The sequence below is a fragment of the Taudactylus pleione genome, unplaced genomic scaffold (assembly GCF_031769625.1).
Source record: "Taudactylus pleione unplaced genomic scaffold, aTauple2 ptg000447l, whole genome shotgun sequence".
Classification (NCBI taxonomy): Eukaryota; Metazoa; Chordata; class Amphibia; order Anura; family Myobatrachidae; genus Taudactylus; species Taudactylus pleione.
The window spans coordinates 4,213,979-4,230,772 of NW_028284849.1; the positions used below are offsets into that span (position 1 = coordinate 4,213,979).

At 48.5% G+C, this 16,794-nt stretch overlaps 1 protein-coding gene across 3 annotated transcripts in view; it reads left to right on the forward strand.

The window, feature by feature from the left end:
- GSE1 (Gse1 coiled-coil protein) overlaps nucleotides 1-16,794 on the forward strand; it is a 439,204-nt gene that overhangs the window by 389,868 nt on the left and 32,542 nt on the right. For all 3 annotated transcript variants that reach the window (XM_088448022.1, XM_088448023.1, XM_088448024.1), the window contains one exon: nucleotides 5,987-6,205. In XM_088448022.1, coding sequence (XP_088304148.1) covers nucleotides 5,987-6,205 — 219 coding nt within the window. The remainder of the gene's footprint in view (nucleotides 1-5,986; nucleotides 6,206-16,794) is intronic.

The following is a 16,794-nucleotide window of genomic DNA, read 5'->3' on the forward strand; positions in this document are numbered from 1 at the left end:
GCCTAATACACATGAGATACTGTAGGACAGATTGCCCTTATTATGTGAAGAGCAATGTTGGGTCCATGGCCTACCGTCCTGTGGTGGTAGTGTGCCAGCGTACACCCACCATGTGTTCTGCTAGACGTCCTCTAGTGCGCCCACTATTGATAATGACCGTGGTCTTCAGAATGCTTTATTATGTCTATTTTGTCCCTGTGTGATTGGGATCAGCTGCCCGCACTATTATTGGGATCACTGCCTGGCCCAATGTTACACCAGACATACAAAACGGTAATGGGTATACAGATGTAAGAGCGAGTGAGTGCAGAACATTAAGCGCATCTGGTAACCGCGTACCCTCGTTGAATAAATTTGTCTGAAAATTGCAGTCTGTGAGCGTAAACTCATTGCCCAATCCAACATGGCAACAAGGAAGTGTTGTGTGACAGTGATGTCAGCCGCCTGTGTGTGAGGTCACTAGGCAGTAGGAAGTGTTGTGTGACAGTGATGTCAGCCGCCTGTGTGTGAGGTCACTAGGCAGTTGGAAGTGTTGTGTGACAGTGATGTCAGCCGCCTGTGTGTGAGGTCACTAGGCAGTAGGAAGTGTTGTGTGACAGTGATGTCAGCCGCCTGTGTGTGAGGTCACTAGGCAGTAGGAAGTGTTGTGTGACAGTGATGTCAGCCGCCTGTGTGTGAGGTCACTAGGCAGTAGGAAGTGTCTGTCACCTTTTACTTCTGTTTATCTATCATCTCTGTAACCAGCGATACAAAGCCCCAACCTTTCCAATAACGGTTTAGTGAGACGCCCGCTGTAAGCGCCCCTCTGGCGACGCACGCCCGCTGTAAGCACCCCTCTGGCGACGCACGCCCGCTGTAAGCACCCCTCTGGCGACGCACGCCCGCTGTAAGCGCCCCTCTGGCGACGCACGCCCGCTGTAAGCGCCCCTCTGGCGACGCACGCCCGCTGTAAGCGCCCCTCTGGCGACGCACGCCCGCTGTAAGCGCCCCTCTGGCGACGCACGCCCGCTGTAAGCGCCCCTCTGGTGACGCACGCCCGCTGTAAGCGCCCCTCTGGCGACGCACGCCCGCTGTAAGCGCCCCTCTGGCGACGCACGCCCGCTGTAAGCGCCCCTCTGGCGACGCACGCCCGCTGTAAGCGCCCCTCTGGCGACGCACGCCCGCTGTAAGCGCCCCTCTGGCGACGCACTTAAGTGATCACACTCACAGAACAGTGTTTTCTGAATATAAGTGCTGTGGTGTAATGGGATGAGCATTCCCTGTATCACTTTTCTATGTGGAACCCGCTAACATTGGGAGCACCAGTGTGACACCAGCCAGCAATGATGCCAACTGTAATATTTAGTTTTAGAATCCATAACCCGCTTTTTTATGTGCTAATTTTTGGTATCTGCTTATTGCAGCTGGATAGATGCTATGATATTACTTATAATGTATGGGGCAGGGTGACTGACACTGGTACCCTGAATGGCTTGGGAGAATTATTACTTTGTACGGGTCCCATATTGATGAAATATCACCCTATTTCCCCTCCCCTTGCTATGGAAGCCTATAATATTCTCCTGCCCCAGCGGCCGTACTGGTAACCAGGCAGGTACAGAGACTGGGGAGTGTGTATCGCGCTCTGATGTCAGCATGAAGCTGGCGAAAGTTGTATTATAGCTTTATTTTACCTACTCTGTAATCCTGGGCTGTGAGAGTCTGACACTTCCCTGATACATATATACACCTATGTTCTGATTGGATATAACTACGGAGACCGCTTCTGATAACATGCGGCCTATCCCGGAATATTTACCCCTGAGCAGCTGTCACTGTGTTCTGTAACTTACTGCAGACAAAGGGCCTGATTCAGAGCCGCTCGTAAGCTCCGAGCGATGTTTGCCCAACTGCGCATGCGTACAGATTGTAATACGCATGCGCGAACCAGTCAGTGCGGTCGAAATTCATGTGCTCGCAAAATAGCGAATGCCTGATAATTTGAGTGACAGAATAAGGCGTATGTGGGTGGTAACGTGGGAAGGTGCTTGAAAACGGGGAGTGGAGATCCGAACGCAGGCGTGCTTAAAGGTCAAAACGGGCGTTTTATGGGTGTGCATAATTAAAACAGCAGCGTCATTGACCACGTCACTGGGTTATTTTATAGCCAGAACTGCTCGCAAAATTGTGGTAGCAAAAACCAACCACAAGAATAGCGAGCAGCTCATACCCTAGTCGATGTACTCGATTAATCTAATAAATAGCGGACATGACGTAGGATGCGAGCGGCCAGGGGGCGTAGTTTCACAAAAAACGACCGCAAGTTTTGTACGCTCGTTCAGACCTAGAGGCTTGAACAGACCGCAAAGAGCGAACGGTTCATTTGAATAGCCACCCCTATTTTCTGGACGAGCGAGCGCTAATTGCGTCCGGCTCTGAATCAGGCCCAAAGAACGGCCATGCATCATCTTATGTCGCCTTTTGCAGCTAGTACTCTAGGTAACGCCAGGGCGTAAAGGTGACTTATACGGCAAACATGGAAGCATCATTTCAGTACTACCTCTGTGGGGAATATTACATGCGTCACATTTCACATGGCCAAAGACCCTCACAGAAACCCCCGCACTCATATACAGCGAGCGCTCCGTTCCTCTAGCAGACACGAGCTACACATTATTGATCAGCAGAGTAAACTCTTCTATTCCATCGGTATCCACGTAAGAACCGGCTACATTTCACATTCCAGCTCTTCAGTGTCAGTGTAGGCCGACGTGGCGATGGATTGTTAGCCAGGTACAATAGGTGGGAGAACACTGGTCCCCTATGGGCAGCCTGGTCTTACAGTACGTACCACTCTGACATTAAGAAGAGCAGGATTATGTGGCTAAATCAATACAAGGTCTCCGTTTGTACAGTAATCACTAGAGGCTTAGCGCTGCCGCTCTCTGAGTAGTTCTGTTAATTAGCAATTAGCTGGTAGTGTTGTCGCTCATGGTCTGTGTGGTAGACCCTGTAAGTGCATAACACTAGTGATACCACTCGGAGACTGCTGCTGGGACAAGCTTTTGTAGGGTCAGAGTACACACACACACAACAGACACACACACATATATACACATATACACACAGACATATACACACACACACATATATACACATATACATATATATACACATACACACACATATATACACATACACACACATATACACACACACACTGATTCCCAAACAGAACCTGGCACTTGGTATACAGTATACCGCAGGCAAAATCACTACAGCGCTTAGTTCTAATTGGTAAATCAGCTTATGGTGCGTCCCATGAAACGCGTGGTGTATAGGGGTGATTTAGGGCCGTTTAGCTTCGTGTTGCAATTGTGTCCATGAGAAGACATAAAGGGCCTCATTCAGAGTGAGAGCAAATCTTACAGCCGGACAAGCTACGTTATTTGCTCCGAATTCTACAGCAGGCCCATGGTAAGCTTCAGGGGATTTGTGTATATTCCAATGGACTTGGGGAGATCATGCTACTGTGTATTGCAAAATCCATTGTCCTTGCTGTGTATAGTACCACATCTCAGAGGAAGGACTGTGCCTTGGTGTGTATAGTACCACATCTCAGAGGGAGGACTGTGCCTTGCTGTGTATAGTACCACATCTCAGAGGAAGGACTGTGCCTTACTGTGTATAGTACCACATCTCAGAGGAAGGACTGTGCCTTACTGTGTATAGTACCACATCTCAGAGGAAGGACTGTGCCTTGCTGTGTATAGTACCACTGCCGGGAGGGAGGACTCTGCCCTGCTGTGTACAGTACCATATCTCAGAGGGAGGACTGTGCCTTACTGTGTATAGTACCACATCTCAGAGGAAGGACTGTGCCTTGCTGTGTATAGTACCACTGCCGGGAGGAAGGACTGTGCCTTGCTGTGTACAGTACCATATCTCAGAGGGAGGACTGTGCCTTACTGTGTATAGTACCACATCTCAGAGGAAGGACTGTGCCTTGCTGTGTATAGTACCACATCTGGGAGGGAGGACTGTGCCTTGCTGTGTATAGTACCACATCTGGGAGGGAGGACTGTGCCTTGCTGTGTACAGTACCATATCTCAGAGGGAGGACTGTGCCTTGCTGTGTACAGTACCATATCTCAGAGGAAGGACTGTGCCTTGCTGTGTATAGTACCACATCTGGGAGGGAGGACTGTGCCTTGCTGTGTATAGTACCACATCTCAGAGGAAGGACTGTGCCTTGCTGTGTATAGTACCACATCTGGGAGGGAGGACTGTGCCTTGCTGTGTATAGTACCACATCTGGGAGGGAGGACTGTGCCTTGCTGTGTATAGTACCACATCTCAGAGGAAGGACTGTGCCTTGCTGTGTATAGTACCACATCTGGGAGGAAGGACTGTGCCTTGCTGTGTATAGTACCACATCTGGGAGGGAGGACTGTGCCTTGCTGTGTATAATACCACATCTGGGAGGGAGGACTGTGCCTTGCTGTGTATAGTACCACATCTCAGAGGAAGGACTGTGCCTTGCTGTGTATAGTACCACATCTGGGAGGGAGGACTGTGCCTTGCTGTGTATAGTACCACATCCGGGAGGGAGGAATGTGCCTTGCTGCGTATAGTACCACATCTGGGAGGAAGGACTGTGCCTTGCTGTGTATAGTACCACTGGCAGGAGGGAGGACTGTGCCTTGTTGTGTATAGTACCACATCCGGGAGGGAGGACTGTGCCTTGCTGTGTATAGTACCACTGCCGGGAGGAAGGACTGTGCCTTGCTGTGTATAGTACCACTGCCGTGAGGAAGGACTGTGCCTTGCTGTGTATAGTACCACTGCCGGGAGGGAGGACTGTGCCTTGCTGTGTATAGTACCTCTGCCGGGAGGGAGGACTGTGCCTTGCTGTGTATAGTACCACTGCCGCGAGGGAGGACTGTGCCTTGCTGTGTATAGTACCACTGCCGCGAGGGAGGACTGTGCCTTGCTGTGTATAGTACCACTGCCGGGAGGGAGGACTTTGTGTTGTAATGAAAATTTTAGCTAAAAGCCATTATGAATTCTTCTGGTTTCAGTGTTAGAAGTGAGTCAGGGAACTGTGGTTTGCTGATGACCAGGATGTGGTGGCTGAATGCCGCTAGTACTTACACTGTAGTATGTAAAGCCTGACTTTCTGTAATACGTGGCGGCTGAATGCCGCTAGTCCTTACACTGTAGTATGTAAAGCCTGACTTTCTGTAATGTGTGGTGGCTGAATGCCGCTAGTCCTTACACTGTAGTATATAAAGCCTGACTTTCTGTAATCTGTGGTGGCTGAATGCTGCTAGTCCTTACACTGTAGTATGTAAAGCCTGACTTTCTGTAATGTGTGGTGGCTGAATGCCGCTAGTCCTTACACTGTAGTATGTAAAGCCTGACTTTCTGTAATACGTGGTGGCTGAATGCCGCTAGTCCTTACACTGTAGTATGTAAAGCCTGACTTTCTGTAATACGTGGTGGCTGAATGCCGCTAGTACTTACACTGTAGTATGTAAAGCCTGACTTTCTGTAATACGTGGCGGCTGAATGCCGCTAGTCCTTACACTGTAGTATGTAAAGCCTGACTTTCTGTAATGTGTGGTGGCTGAATGCCGCTAGTCCTTACACTGTAGTATATAAAGCCTGACTTTCTGTAATGTGTGGTGGCTGAATGCTGCTAGTCCTTACACTGTAGTATGTAAAGCCTGACTTTCTGTAATGTGTGGTGGCTGAATGCCGCTAGTCCTTACACTGTAGTATGTAAAGCCTGACTTTCTGTAATACGTGGTGGCTGAATGCCGCTAGTCCTTACACTGTAGTATGTAAAGCCTGACTTTCTGTAATGTGTGGTGGCTGAATGCTGCTAGTCATTACACTGTAGTATGTAAAGCCTGACTCTCTGTAATGTGTCTAATTTTTATTCTCAACCATTCAATCGCTTTATTTTCCTTTTTTATATTTTTTTTTTTCTCCCTTGTTCCAGGCATGAACCATGAGCCCAAGTCACCTTCCATAGGAATGCTATCTACAGCCTCCCGGACCACGGCCACGGTCAGCCCCCTCACTCCCTCCCCTCTCAATGGCTCCCTGGTACCCAATGGCAGCCCGGCGGCCAGCAGCGCGCTTTCAGTCCAGTCCGCACCCTCCTCCAGCTTTGCTGCCGCGCTGCGTAAACTTGCAAAACAGGCAGAGGAGCCAAGAGGTAAGCCGGATCCTGTGTCTTGTGAATGTGTGTGTGGGGGGGGGGGGGGATTCCTCTCCTCTGCTGCCAATGGAGATGTTACTCTCTAGAATAATTACAGCTTGCAAATCAAGGGTTGATACTTTTACAGGCTAAATATTACTGCGACTCCTGGAGATCACACACAGAACAATTAGCAGACGGTCGGAAATCGGGCTGGCGATCACGGTGGCTAGTACCCATAGGGGTGTGGGGGCCCTGATCGTTTGCCATTGGGGGCATGTTTTCGGGAATTCCAATGCAATGTGAGGTGGATCCTTTCCTCTCCTAGAGCTTCATCTTGGCAGTGAATTGCATCTCTCCCCTCTGTCAGCTCGGATGTTGGTTACTGTGGTTTCTGTCTGCACAGTTAGTAACTACGGAGGTGATTGTCACAGTTCTACAGCTCATCATCATTTACCAAGAAAATAAGAAGTACCAGGCTGCCGAAAAAAATCATTTGCACCATTCTTAATTGTTCTACGACCTTAATACAGTGTTTAAATGTCTCATCTGTAATATTATGGGTTACCTGTGCTGCAGCCCTCTAGTGCTTTGTTGAGCCAGAAGTAGTAGGTGGTTGTGAAAACCTGTATTATAGTAATCAGCTGCCTGCGGTCATTCAAACAAATGCATTTAAAAATACCCCCAAAAAACCACATTGAGAAGTGCTTTATTTCAGTCCATAAGGCCGAGGTCACAAGGTCTCCTAGAACGCTGCAGGTTTTCCTGTAATCTGCTGGAAGCCATATGTTCAGCCCGTATAAAATGGAGGCGTTCCTCTCACGCGGCAGAGATCCCGCTGTCAGAGCGCGGCAGACACCGCTATGAATTATGATGTAAATAAAATGAAACGCACACGGCTTTCCTCAGGGACAATGTTGTGATCAGTTTGTTTTCACCTTTAAGGTGAGGATCGTAGCCTGGGGACCTCACACGTCTGGGTTCAGCGCTCTTTGGCTGTACACTCCCTACTGTCCCGTGGTCTCGTTGCAGAGGTTACTACATGTATGTTTCTTGTTAGTGTTCCTGACATCGTACTAGAAGTCATATTGGTAGCAGCATTTTCCCCAGAATTTTTTTCCAGCCGGGTGGCATCAAAAAGTAGCCGGGTAGGGGTCTTCGCAATTATGCGCGCGTCGCGAAAAGGGGTATCTCGCTTACCAGTCCAACCCGACAGGTCTCAGGCTGCTCCCCCGCTGGCTCTCAGTCAAAAGTGCCCATTATACAGTGCCCCCGGCTGAAGTAGTGCCCCTATGTAGTGCCCCCAGACTGGTCCCTTATGTAGTGCCCCCAGGCTTAAATTGGGCCCCTTAGGCAGTGCTCCCAGACCAGTCCCATCCCAGATCTTACCTTAACTTGATCACAGCTGCCTCGCAGGCGCGCGGGGCAGGCTTTTCACGTCGCAGGTGACGTCCGCACAGTGCATCACTGGGAACGCTGGCCTCTGGAGCGATCGGAGGCTTCTTTAACCTCCAGTCACTTCAAAGGCCAGCGTTCCACAGCAGGGGTCGGCGGGGGAAAGTGCCGGGCGGTAGGCTGTTTCCGCCGGACGATGCGCCCGCAGAAAACAGCCTGGGGAGAAGACTGGGTAGTGATGTTGCATGTGAACTATACTGTATTTGACCAGTTTTGTGGTCATGGTGTTGTGTGAAATGTTATTTTGTAATGATAATAAAGGCAATATACTGCGCTAACCGCCACAAAGCGAGTGACACCGTGGACTTGTTACCTTTGTGCAGTTTGTACCGGGTAGCAGATGTACCAGGCGGTGTTAGAGTGGGCGCAGTGTGATATTTGGATAAGGAGATGACGTGTGAGTGGGTTGGAGCCTGTACTGTGTATGAAGATCCTTATTTACCACCATGCACTGGGCAGTAAGATATCGGTCATGTTGGATCTTGGGATTAGCTTCTAACCATAAACCATATATATATAAAACCATAGATATATGTATATATCTCCTTTCTAGAGAGCGCTGCGGCATGTGTTGCCCCAGGGTGGGCCTGTGATTATATAGAGCATAACCGGCCTGGCTCTGGTCTTGGCACTGAATTCCATTGAAGGTGGGCAGCTATACCCGGCCATTTCACCTGTCTGTTCTAATGAGTGACACTGTGAATGTATTTAGCAGCTGTAGAGCACCCCCAGGTCATGAACGTCCGTAATAGTCCTTGTGCGAGAAGTGTGGCGCTTCTGTGGTATAAGCCGACATACAATGCAAATGTGTACATAAACCCCCTCCTCCTCCTGTTTTCTATATTTGTGCCTCTTTGCTGTGTCCTCCCCTAATCCCCCTTTGTTCTGTCCCCGTCTGGCTGCACCTGTTCTCGCTGCCATTGTTGTGCCGTGTTTCATCTCCTGTGTTTGCCGTACGGCCTCGGCTACAGGTGTCCCTTGTTTTGCATCTACTTGCTCTTGGAACAGCAGCCTGGTGTGAGCACCCAGCCCCCTCCCCTGGCTCTGGCGCCCGTGCGCTCCCTCTCACTAGGGTGGCTGACGGCGCGATCTGAACTGACAGCCTGTTTTCCAGTGAAGAAGGAGAATTTAGCAGCAGCAAATTAATTTCATAATTAAGGTAGAAATTACCGGTCGTTTGCAGAGTACATTAATCTCATAAGTGCCCCATTTAGTGTGATGTGAGCAGGGCTGGGCTGGGTGCTGCTGTAGCATACTGAGGAGGAGGAGGAGGGGTGCAGCTAAATCCTTTGTAATTCCGCAGCTGGCACTGGGTCTTTGCTCCTGGTGTGACGATCGGGGGGGCTCTACGTCACGGACCCCCAGCTCCTCTGTAAATGTGCAGCCTGCACCACTGCCCAACACTTATCTAGCTGGTGCAATCATCACTGACCCCTCTCGGCACCATTACATTAATGAAAATGACTTTTTACCTGTAAGAAATTGTCCTTTCACAATGTTCTCCGATTTGAATATATTTGTGGTGGGTTAATCTCACTTCAGCTCTGTAAAATGTAGCAAAGGAATGTGCCGGAAACCTTCCAGAGGCTAAAATGGCTGATAACCGGGTACAATAGCTTACAGCGAGGCGGTGACCGGGTTAGCGTTCTGTTCCCTGTACAGGAGCTCTTGTACATTAGCGCATGTTTGGCGCTGCTCTCAGTGCCGACCCTCTGAATGCTGAACTAGTGTGAACTCTAAAGCGAGGTGGAAGCTTTCTAGTCTTAATGGCTTAGCCTAATAGGAGGCCGCAGGGCCGTGATGTATGAGGCGCACCTATCTTACGGGTTCCGGTGTCCCTGGAGCCATCTTTATATCTGCATCATGAAGACCTTCTGTGTTACCTGGTTCGGCTGCAACCACCACTCGGATGATTTGCACAGAACCACTATTGCTGGCTTTCCCTGGCTCATTTCCTTGCGCTATCCCTGGATGACAAAGGGCTATGTCCTTTCCCTCTCTGCACTGGAGAAGGGGAGGGGGAGCAGCGTGTATAAGGGATTGCGGGGGGACAGTTTTGTTCTGAGGGTCTCTTTTGTATTATCTGGGTCAGTGTGCATTCGCTGTAACCTTCCCTAGATGCGTACACGTGTCAGTCAGGATATTATAAGGAGTATGAAGCATTTGTACATGGTCAGTAAGAGCACTCTGCATGGGTCAGTCCTGTGTATATTATTTAGTGGCTGCTGTCGTATTATCAGTGTCGCAGACATACTGTATAGGGTGCACACACTCACCGATGCACTCACAATATTTACTTGGATGATCTGTGTACCCAGATGGCGGCTGGTGCTGTGAGAACACCATAAAACCCCTGATGGGAAAACATCACGGAGGACCCTGGCTCTGTCTGGCTTCTCATATCTCATAAATCCACTTTGCCATTGCACAGAGAGCTGAACATTGTGTAGATAAGTACGATAGGACGGGACAGCAGCCGCTGTCGGTGCACAGTCTTGTGGGTGATCACAGTACATCCCGTTATGATGATTTCATGTTTCTGTCTTAGTTAGCATCCTATTGTGTGATCCTCTGTGATGGGATTTGTCTGTGCTTCTCAGTCATGTCTTTACATAATCCACCAGCAGTTTTATCCTTCGCCTTTTGAATAAGATACAATTGCATCCTGAGAGCAACTTTATATCCCACGGTAGCATAGATAAACTATTACTGTAGAAGGGGTAAAGCCATGGGCTTCTGACCAGGCCACATTCACAGATTGATATGTATTAGTTGAACCAAGATTCTCTTGTAAATGACTTAGTACTGTAGTACATCTCAGGGCAGACGGGGATGTCTCTTGCTTGCATAGTGAAATGAATAACTACTTCTTGTACGTGCAGAATCAGAATAAAATCCACCTTTCCCTGGTCCTTCCCATGAGTAATCTGTACGCCATGGCGGAGTTATATGGTGCACATACCGGCAGGGTTGTCTTAACAGCAGTGTGGGCCCTGGGCAAATCAATGCACTGGGGCCCCTACCCACCCATTCACGGGAAAAAATGTAAATGGTCAATAAAATTAAACCCTCCTGCATGCCCATCAGACTTCCCACACATGCAGAGAGAACTCTTGTCTGACTGGTCTGAAGCCGGCGGATGAAGTGAAACTGGGACTGAGGTGAGTACTCGCGGATGTAGGAGGGCGGGTTGGTGGGCCCCTACAAGCTTCGGGCCCTTGGGCAACTGCCTAACAAGCCCAATTGAAGAAATGGCCCTGCATACCGGATGGTAATCGTTGCTGATGTCATCAGGTACCACACAGGCACATGTAACTCTTCCTGAGCCCGCATCTGGGCACCGGCTATGCGGTCACACGCTGAGGACACCTCACCACAATGTGGACTGTTTTTGTCGGTCAGCAACAAGTAAAAATCTCCATGTAGATGAAAGCTGAGCAGTCCTGTCACCCTGATATTCTTATAATCTGTAGTAATCTCCAGTTGAGGAGCAGTCACTCCTGGGAACACCATGTAGCTGGCAGCCTCCTGAGCCTGTGCTTTTATAGGGAGACCTGAGCCTGTGCTTTTATAGGGAGACCTGAGCCTGTGCTTTTATAGGGAGACCTGGGCCAGTGCTGAGATCAGTAGTAGGGGAAAAGCACACAAGGCAGCTCTTTGTATTCTCTCTGGTGCCTTCCAGTAACCCGTGTCTCACACAACCTCATTCATTGTTCACTTTCTGGCTAAACGCTTGTGTCTATCATGTTCTTCCCATCCCTGGGAAATAGTTATTTTCATACTTATGGAGGCTTTGGATAACCATGCGGCTGTGACAGCGCTCGGTTCTATCCGCTCGTCTGATGCTTACAAAGTTGTTTTGCTGTTTGGGGGGGGATTGGTGCTATAATATGCCCCTTCCCTCGCCGTGCGGCTTCAGTCTGCGATTTATTATTGTGTGGCCTTTGTTACAAGCCTGTGTTGTTTGTTACTGTATGACTGAAGGGGTAAGGTGAGGCAGCTTCTATCGTGGGGGGGAAGGAAGAGGTGACACAGCCACACCAGGGCTCCTGAGCTCTGATCCCGAAGCGTTTTATTGAGCAAGATGCCCTAGAATGCCAGCAGTTAATTACAATGATCACACTGTCGCCTGTGTTAAGGCTGCACTGCGAATGCTGGAGACGGCGGAGCTGTTAATTGCCTGACTTGTTGGGAGGCTATTGATTTTGAATGGACAGGGACAGCTCCCTGGCTCAGAAAGGATTACATTCCTAATTGTTCCTGGCCTTCCGCTAACAAGATACACTTCAATAGCTCCCGTGAACCTTATCTGATCTGCTGCTCGGTGCTGTAATATGCAGACCCTTCCTCCACAGGCTAATAGGGAGAGCCTGGTCTCTAGATGCATCTCTGATAAGTGATCCTGCTCTTGTGGCCTTTCTTTCTTCTCCCACCTATTCAGGCCTCCTGCGTCCTGGCAGTGTTTGGTCTCCTTAACAAATCACTATAGAACTTAGATGTCAAGTCATCAAGTCCCAGGTTTCAGTAGTCGGGGTGCACGTCCTAGAGTAAGGTCTCTGTCTGACTCCTAATATTGTTACTCCTCTGGTAACAGTCTCACTAGAACATAAAGGCTTCATTTGTACATTTCTTAAATGTGTGATTTTAATTTGTAGCTTGGTAATTATACATGGTCAGGAACTTGGCTCCTATCCCAGACCAGTGCTCGGATATGTCACCCTTCTCCCAATAAAACATTATGGTAAACAGTACAGTGTGCAGTTGGATGGTGAGAAACTTCTATTAGAAGCTGTGATGATCTGGTAAGATGCTCTGCTCTACCACACGCTGTGAGCCCCACATACTGATAGTGGATGTGCCCCAGTGCAGGCAGTAATAGATGTACAGGAGCTGTGTCTCAGCGTGGCTGTAGTTATACAGGTAGAGGAGCTGTGTCTCAGCGTGGCTGTAGTTATACAGGTAGAGGAGCTGTGTCTCAGCGTGGCTGTAGTTATACAGGTAGAGGAGCTGTGTGTCAGCGTGACTGTAGTTATACAGGTAGAGGAGCTGTGTGTCAGCGTAGCTGTAGTTATACAGGTAGAGGAGCTGTGTGTCAGCGTGGCTGTAGTTATACAGGTAGAGGAGCTTGTGTCTCAGCGTGGCTGTAGTTATACAGGTAGAGGAGCTGTGTGTCAGCGTGGCTGTAGTTATACAGGTAGAGGAGCTTGTGTCTCAGCGTGGCTGTAGTTATACAAGTAGAGGAGCTGTGTGTCAGCGTGGCTGTAGTTATACAGGTAGAGGAGCTTGTGTCTCAGCGTGGCTGTAGTTATACAGGTAGAGGAACTGTGTCTCAGCGTGGCTGTAGTTATACAGGTAGAGGAGCTTGTGTCTCAGCGTGGCTGTAGAAATAGATGTAGAGGAGCTGTGTCTCAGCGTGGCTGTAGTTATACAGGTAGAGGAGCTTGTGTCTCAGCGTGGCTGTAGTTACACAGGTAGAGGAGCTGTGTCTCAGCGTGGCTGTAGTTATACAGGTAGAGGAGCTTGTGTCTCAGCGTAGCTGTAGTTATACAGGTAGAGGAGCTGTGTCTCAGCGTGGCTGTAGTTATACAGGTAGAGGAGCTGTGTGTCAGCGTGGCTGTAGTTATACAGGTAGAGGAGCTGTGTCTCAGCGTGGCTGTAGTTATACAGGTAGAGGAGCTGTGTGTCAGCGTGGCTGTAGTTATACAGGTAGAGGAGCTGTGTGTCAGCGTGGCTGTAGTAATACAGGTAGAGGAGCTTGTGTCTCAGCGTGGCTGTAGTTATACAGGTAGAGAAGCTGTGTGTCAGCGTGGCTGTAGTTATACAGGTAGAGGAGCTTGTGTCTCAGCGTGGCTGTAGTTATACAGGTAGAGGAGCTGTGTGTCAGCGTGGCTGTAGTTATACAGGTAGAGGAGCTTGTGTCTCAGCGTGGCTGTAGTTATACAGGTAGAGGAGCAGTGTCTCAGCGTGGCTGTAGTTATACAGGTAGAGGAGCTTGTGTCTCAGCGTGGCTGTAGTTATACAGGTAGAGGAGCTGTGTCTCAGCGTGGCTGTAGTTATACAGGTAGAGGAGCTGTGTCTCAGCGTGGCTGTAGTTATACAGGTAGAGGAGCTTGTGTCTCAGCGTGGCTGTAGTTATACAGGTAGAGGAGCTGTGTCTCAGCGTGGCTGTAGTTATACAGGTAGAGGAGCTTGTGTCTCAGCGTGGCTGTAGAAATAGATGTAGAGGAGCTGTGTCTCAGCGTGGCTGTAGTTATACAGGTAGAGGAGCTTGTGTCTCAGCGTGGCTGTAGTTATACAGGTAGAGGAGCTGTGTCTCAGCGTGGCTGTAGTTATAGATGTACAGGAGCTGTGTCTCAGCGTGGCTGTAGTTATACAGGTAGAGGAGCTGTGTCTCAGCGTGGCTGTAGTTATACAGGTAGAGGAGCTGTGTCTCAGCGTGGCTGTAGTTATACAGGTAGAGGAGCTTGTGTCTCAGCGTGGCTGTAGTTATACAGGTAGAGGAGCTGTGTCTCAGCGTGGCTGTAGTTATAGATGTACAGGAGCTGTGTCTCAGCGTGGCTGTAGTTATACAGGTAGAGGAGCTGTGTCTCAGCGTGGCTGTAGTTATACAGGTAGAGGAGCTTGTGTCTCAACGTGGCTGTAGTTATACAGGTAGAGGAGCTTGTGTCTCAGCTTGGCTGTAGTTATACAGGTAGAGGAGCTTGTGTCTCAGCTTGGCTGTAGTTATACAGGTAGAGACTCCGTATAGCAGCATGCACGCTGTAGGCAGACTATGTCCCGAATGCAATGTGGAGCCGCCGTGGTGGTGGAGAGGATCATGGCTGTTGAAACCGCAATAGCCAGATGCAGGACAGCCTCGGCCCAATAAGAATCAGCCTGATTCTTATTGGCTGCTGCTGGACCCTACCGCGATTTACTGGTCAAGTGTACGTGGTCGACGCTTTGGCCTCTCGTGCGCTACGGTAATGAAGGGTCCATGGAATAAAAGACACTTCTCTTTGGTAAAGATATTTAGCCACTTATTTGACAGTCTTGTAAATTTTAATTTAAATTTTTCCACTAAATTTCCCATTTCACATTGTGGACCCGAACATTTATTATTTTCTCGTTTTATATAGATAAACTGCAGAGTATATTAACCCTGTATAATTTTGTGACTATCTAGTAATGCCGTTGTTTACTCTTAGGGGTCAATCCAATTAGGTGCGAATTGCGAGTTTGTTTCTTGAAACTCGCAGACTTCGCATCGATTTGCGCTCCTGAGAGTTCTCCAATCCAATTAAAAATGCCTATTCGCACTAGTCGAAGGTCTGCGACTTGACTGACAAATGAGATTTGAGAGAAGTGCATGAAAAAGTGGGGAGACCATCCTGGACCCCCCCCCCAAATGGCTCATTTAGTTACCAGGACCACATAGAAGGCTGTTTTGGGGCATTAGGAAGGTACTGTACAGCCATGGTCAAAAGTTTTGAGAATGACACAAGTATTGGTTATCACAAAGTCTGCTGCTTCAGTGTTTATGATGGCAATTTGCATATACTCCAGAATGTCATGAAGAGTGATCAGATGTTTGCAATTAATTGCAAAGTACCTCTTTGCCTCGACAATGAACTTAATCCCCAAACAAAATTTCCACTGCATTTCAGCCATGCCACAAAAGGACCAACTGATGGCATGTCAGTGATTCTCTCGTTAACACAGGTGAGAGTGTTGACTAGGACAAGGCTGGAGATCACTCTGTCATGCTGATTGAGTTAGAATAACAGACTGGAAGCTTTAAAAGGAGGGTGGAGCTTGTTTGTTCTTCCTATGTTATCCATGGTTACTTGCCAGGAAACACGTGCATTGCTTTGCACAAAAAGGGCTTCACAGGCAAGGATATTGCTGCTATTAAGATTGCACCTAAATCAACCATTTATCGGATCATCAAGAACTTCAAGGAGAGAGGTTCAATAGTTTTGCCGAAGGCATCAGAGCACCCAAGAACGTTCAGCAAGCACCAGGACTGTCTCCTAAAGTTGATTCAGCTGCGGGATTGGGGCACCACCAGTGCAGAGCTTGCTCAGGAATTGCAGCAGGCAGGTGTGAGTGCATCTTCACGCACAATGAGGTGAAGACTTTTGGAGGATGGCCTAGTGTCAAGAAGGGCAGCAAAGAAGCCACTTCTCTCCAGGAAAAACATCAGGGACAGGCTGATATACTGTAAAAGGTACAGAGATTGGACTGCTGAGGACTGGGGTAAAGTTATTTCCTCTGATGAATCCCCTTTCAGGTTGTTTGGGGCATCTGGAAAAACACTTGTCCAGAGAAGAAAAGTTGAGCGCTACCATCAGTCCTGTGTCATGCCAACAGTAAAGCATCCCGAGACCAGTCATGTGTGGGGTTGCTTCTCAGCCAAGGGAGTGGGATCACTCACAATTTTGCCTAAGAACACAGCCATGAATAAAGAATGGTACCAAAACATCCTCCAAGAGCAACTTCTTCCAACCATCCAAGAACAGTTTGGTGATGAACAATACCTTTTCCAGCATGATGGAGCACCTTGCCATAATAAGGCAAAAGTGATAACTAAGTGGCTCGGGGAACGAAATATCAAAATTTTGGGTCCATGGCCAGGAAACTCCCCAGACCTTAATCCCATTGAGAACTTGTGGTCAATCCTCAAGAGGTGGGTGAACAAAAACCCACAAATTTTGACAAACTCCAAGCATTGATTAGGCAAGAATGGGCGGCCATCAGTCAGTATGTGGCCCGGAAGATGATTGACCGCATGCCAGGGCGAATTGCAGAGGTCTTGATAAAAAAAGGGTCAGCACTGCAAATATTGACTCTTTGCATAAACTTAATGTAATTGTCAATAAAAGCCTCTGACACTTACGAAATGCTGTAATATTACTTGAGTATACCATAGTAACATCTGACACTTATATAATGCTGTAATATTACTTCAGCATACCACAGTAACATCTGACACTTATGTAATGCTACCTCAGTATACCATAGTAACATCTGACACTTTTATGTAATGCTGTAATGTTACCTCAGTATACCATAGTAACATCTGACACTTATGTAATGTTACCTCAGTATACCATAGTAACATCTGACACTTATGTAATGTTACCTCAGTATACCATAGTAACATCCGACAC